This window comes from Arachis ipaensis, chromosome B03 (assembly GCF_000816755.2).
Source record: "Arachis ipaensis cultivar K30076 chromosome B03, Araip1.1, whole genome shotgun sequence".
Lineage (NCBI taxonomy): Eukaryota > Viridiplantae > Streptophyta > Magnoliopsida > Fabales > Fabaceae > Arachis > Arachis ipaensis.
This window is the reverse complement of record NC_029787.2, coordinates 131,063,844-131,067,999: the sequence shown is the minus strand read 5'-3', so window position 1 is coordinate 131,067,999 and position 4,156 is coordinate 131,063,844. Positions and strand designations below refer to the sequence as shown.

Sequence of the window (4,156 nt, the reverse complement as noted above, 5' to 3'; positions counted from 1 at the left end):
AAGTACTTAATAACATATTCTCCATGTTAGTTCAACAAAAAAAGTATTCTCTCTATTAATATCTGTCGTATAAAAGTAAATAAGATAATAAAGTTTGATTTGCTTGATTGATTGGTTTGTCAAATACTTTTTTTTTATTGTAGACAAAGGAACTAAAAGTCAATGGAATTGTAAACTAAAAAACCAGAAAAAGAAAGGAATTAAGAAATTAAATATAATAATGCTAATGTATGTACTCTTCCAATATTGGTAGTTACAATGATTATTATTTGAAATAAAATAATGATCCTTATGAAAAATTTTTATTCGTATAATATAACATGCATGTCCAGTTTTATTGATTTGACATTACCAATATATAACCCCTTCATTCCTAATGAGTATGAAATTTAATCTAAGATAAAAGAGTTCCATGCAACTAATTATTATTATTATTTACAAGTACTAAAAAAGAGAAATGAATTATGGATATATAGTAAAAAATATACCTGGAGTAGAATGAGTTGATAAAGGTTTCGGGATTGGGAGATTTATAAGCAGAGAGAAAAGACCACATATTACCAACAAAAGGTAAACCCAAATCACCAGGTGGAAGAAGATTGCGCTTCGCTCCCAACTTAGCTTCATAAAGAAACCAGTTCACATTCTTTACAATCAAAGTTACCACCAAAACTGCACCCACCAGGGCCGTAACCACACCAGCAGAGAGACTCAACACCACCATCTTAACTTATTCACTCTATGAGAACACTCAGATATTCACTCAATATTAACACTAATTAACTTGATTAAGGTGCGAAAGTAAGTTATCAATCCTCAAATGAATTGTGGTGTTATTTATAAGGCGAGAGGTAGAGAAACGTAGAGCAACTATCTTCATTTGGTTCTTCTTAATCAATGCTTGAGTGCATTGGTCAAATTAATGGGAAAGGAAATTTTTTGAAAATTTAAATTACATTAAACGTCTTAAAATCAGTTATTTTTAGGGATTGGTAGATAATACATGAGATGAACCATTGTTTTCATGATTTTGACTTTGATATTATTTTTTTATTTTTTTAACATTTTTTGATGTATTAAAAATATAAAAAAGTTATATTTTCAAAAAATACTACAATATTTTTTAAAGTATTCTTAAAATGTGTATTTAAAATTTATGTTAACAAAAATCTGTTTACATAGAATGAGAATTTAAAAGGTTTGGAACAATAAAAGAAGACGATTAAATATTTATTATAGAATATAGTGTGTATACAGTATGAGAGGATACAAAATATCCAAAAAAAAATGTGAATTAGTCTCGTGAATCTTGCATTAGATCAGTCTTCCTCGTAGGTATCACACCGTTTATCTCAGCCAACAACATTAAAGAACATGCATTGCTTCTCGGTCACTTTTGGCACGCACAGGCACACTGTTCACTGTCTGTCACACAATCTCATTCTTATCTTCGTTACATCATTTTCTTTTGTAAATTTTTTACGATCTTTAAATCCATCGCAGAAGTTAATATAACTGTGAATGAAAAGTATCTTATTGGATTGAATTTACCTATCTTATTTAATTTGTTAAGTTATCATATATTCTCTTATTTGATCCATTTTGAATATTAATAAAATCCATAAATTAAAGCAAAAATTTTAAAACATATATTATTTATTAAGCCTAAAACAAAGAAAATACAAAATATTAAGTAGATATACATATATTTCAGTTGACAAAATATTAAGTAGATATAACATTTAGATCAAATTATTACTAATACAATAATACATAAATGTTTTTACGAGTCACAAAAAAACATAAATGTTTTTACTAAATATGAATACTCAATACAAAATATATTTTAAATTTAGCATGGTATAATTTATTTATTAATTCCATCAGGGAAGCTCTCAGTGAATTCCGCAATATGTCCAAATTGATGCTAAAGTCAAGCAAGGCTGCCCGAAAATTGGCATATGCAAATGAGAAAGCCTGGAAGAAGTGCTATGAAAGGGTCGGTTTCATGATTCAAACCTTTGATGATGAAATGGGAACAGGAGATTCTGAAGATGATTCTGGTTCTGAGTTCAATGTTTCTGCTGATTAGTGACTATTCCTCTACTTTTATTTGATATTGGCACCAATAGGCTCAATCCTTCTTTTGTTTTTTTGTAAAGGCATGACTTGATACTCCCTGCCGTATGATACTCTGAACAATTACTGCTTTGTTATAAATATTATGTATTGCTCATGTCTCTTGTTGCAGGTTTTTATGCCCCTTGATGCCAAAAGGGGGAGGAAATTTAGATTCCAAAATTGAAATTGGAATAAAACAGGGGCTGGAAAAACAGGGGACAAGGGTTGAAATTTTCAAATTGAAAATTCATGACTATCCTTGTTCAAAGAATGCATTTGTTCTATTATGATACTTGATGTATGAACTGCATTTGGTGTTTGATTTATGGTGATGCCTGGCTGATGGTTCATATTTGACAAACTTGTTGGGTTGAAAATTTATTTTTGGCAGTTCCTTTAAACTGTGTTATCTAACATCTGCCATGCTTTGATGTGCTATTATGTGTTTCAAAAATATTTTCCTTATTTTGAATGACATTGCTCTGATATCTGGACTGGAAAATATTTGGAAATTTTCTGAACAACACTGGTTTGTGTTCTGTTGATATGTGTATGTTTGAGCAGAAAATCAAATTATTGATAACAAATGAGTTTTGATTATCATCCAATTCTGCTCATAAATCAAGCATTCAACATTTCAAAATATGTTGAATAACATTGTTACTTGAAGCTTGATCCAATTGTTACAGGTTAAGTGCTTCCCTTGATAAAAATAGCACATATTAAGGGGGAGCCATGTGACAATTTGAAAGGGGAAGAAATTCAATCTTCAAAGGGAGTATTCTTTACTCTATCTTTAAATTTCTTTCCATTTCAATTTTAATAATGTTTGTCATCAAGGGGGAGATTGATGAGTTTGGAAAACTCTAAACTAAATTGATGATGATCAAACATTATTAACAGCAAAATTATTAAGCTAATCTTGGTTAATGTGTTAATTAAAATAATTTTGTTGTGCAGGATTAATATTGGGCCGAAAACAAATTTATTGTGCTAAGCCCAAATTACACTCAGCCTTGGTTTTAATAACAAAAATAAATGTGGCTGTTTTAATGTTACTTGGGCCCAAATAATTTTCTGCTCTATCCTCTCCTACTTCATTTCTGTTTTCTATTGCACAGGAGCAAAAACCGAAAATGTCTCGTGCCAAGTGACGAGACAAAATGAAAATGTCTCGTGGCTAGGGACGAGCTAAAAACAGAAAAGTCTCCTCTGAATCCAGCAAGTGTTAGCAAGCGAAAAAGGGGCTAAGATTCAACCCCCCCCTTCTCTTAGCCACTGAAACCATCAGAGGATATATAAAAAGAATAATACAAGTAAGTGAAATAATTAAATAACACTAGAAGAATGCTACGGAGAATAACATAAAATTATTTTATTTAATTTAACATTTATAATTTAGTCTTGTTACACATAATTTTTTTACAACCAAATTTAATTAAGTTAGTCTAAATTCAATAAAAATCAGTTTCATTAATGACACGTAAATATTCGTACCCTGCATTTTCTTCTTTCTTCTTTTTTCGTGTGTTTTCTTTTTATCATTGTTCTTTTAGATGTTATTGTTGCTGCATTTTTTCTCCTTATCTTTCTAATAATTTTGTAGCATTATGTGTTTCTTTTTCTTTTTTATTTAATTTTTTTATTTTTATTTTTGTTAAGAGGATAAATACAAAAAAAATCATAAAAAGATAAAATAAAAAGAAAAAATGAAAAAAAATTGTTCGAAAATGATATAATTATTATACCAATATCCTAAAACAAAATAGCTTACATACATGTCTTGAATGATTTTATATAAATTGAATCAGTTAGATTTAATTTACACTTTTTAGTAGTAAATCAAATCAATTGGATTCAATTTAGTATATATATGTATTGTACCATTAGTGAATCGAATAAACTAGATTCGATTTAAAATGCTATATTAATTAAATTATTATTTAATTTGTAAAATTAAGTATAAAACTTATACTTTGATGACGTTATATTATGAAAAATTCAAGTTTAAATTAGAAATAATATCGTCAAAGCA

The 4,156-nt window shown here is 28.5% G+C and overlaps 2 protein-coding genes across 2 annotated transcripts in view; both read right to left on the bottom strand.

The window, feature by feature from the left end:
• Positions 1–910, bottom strand: part of LOC107631570 (ent-kaurenoic acid oxidase 2-like) — a 3,199-nt gene extending 2,289 nt beyond the window's left edge. The window contains exon 1 of the mRNA XM_016335060.2: positions 489–910. Coding sequence (XP_016190546.1) covers positions 489–724 — 236 coding nt within the window. The 5' untranslated portion in view covers positions 725–910. The remainder of the gene's footprint in view (positions 1–488) is intronic.
• The window catches only part of LOC107631569 (ent-kaurenoic acid oxidase 2), a 13,849-nt gene that overhangs the window by 2,467 nt on the left and 7,226 nt on the right, over positions 1–4,156 (bottom strand). The window lies entirely within an intron of this gene.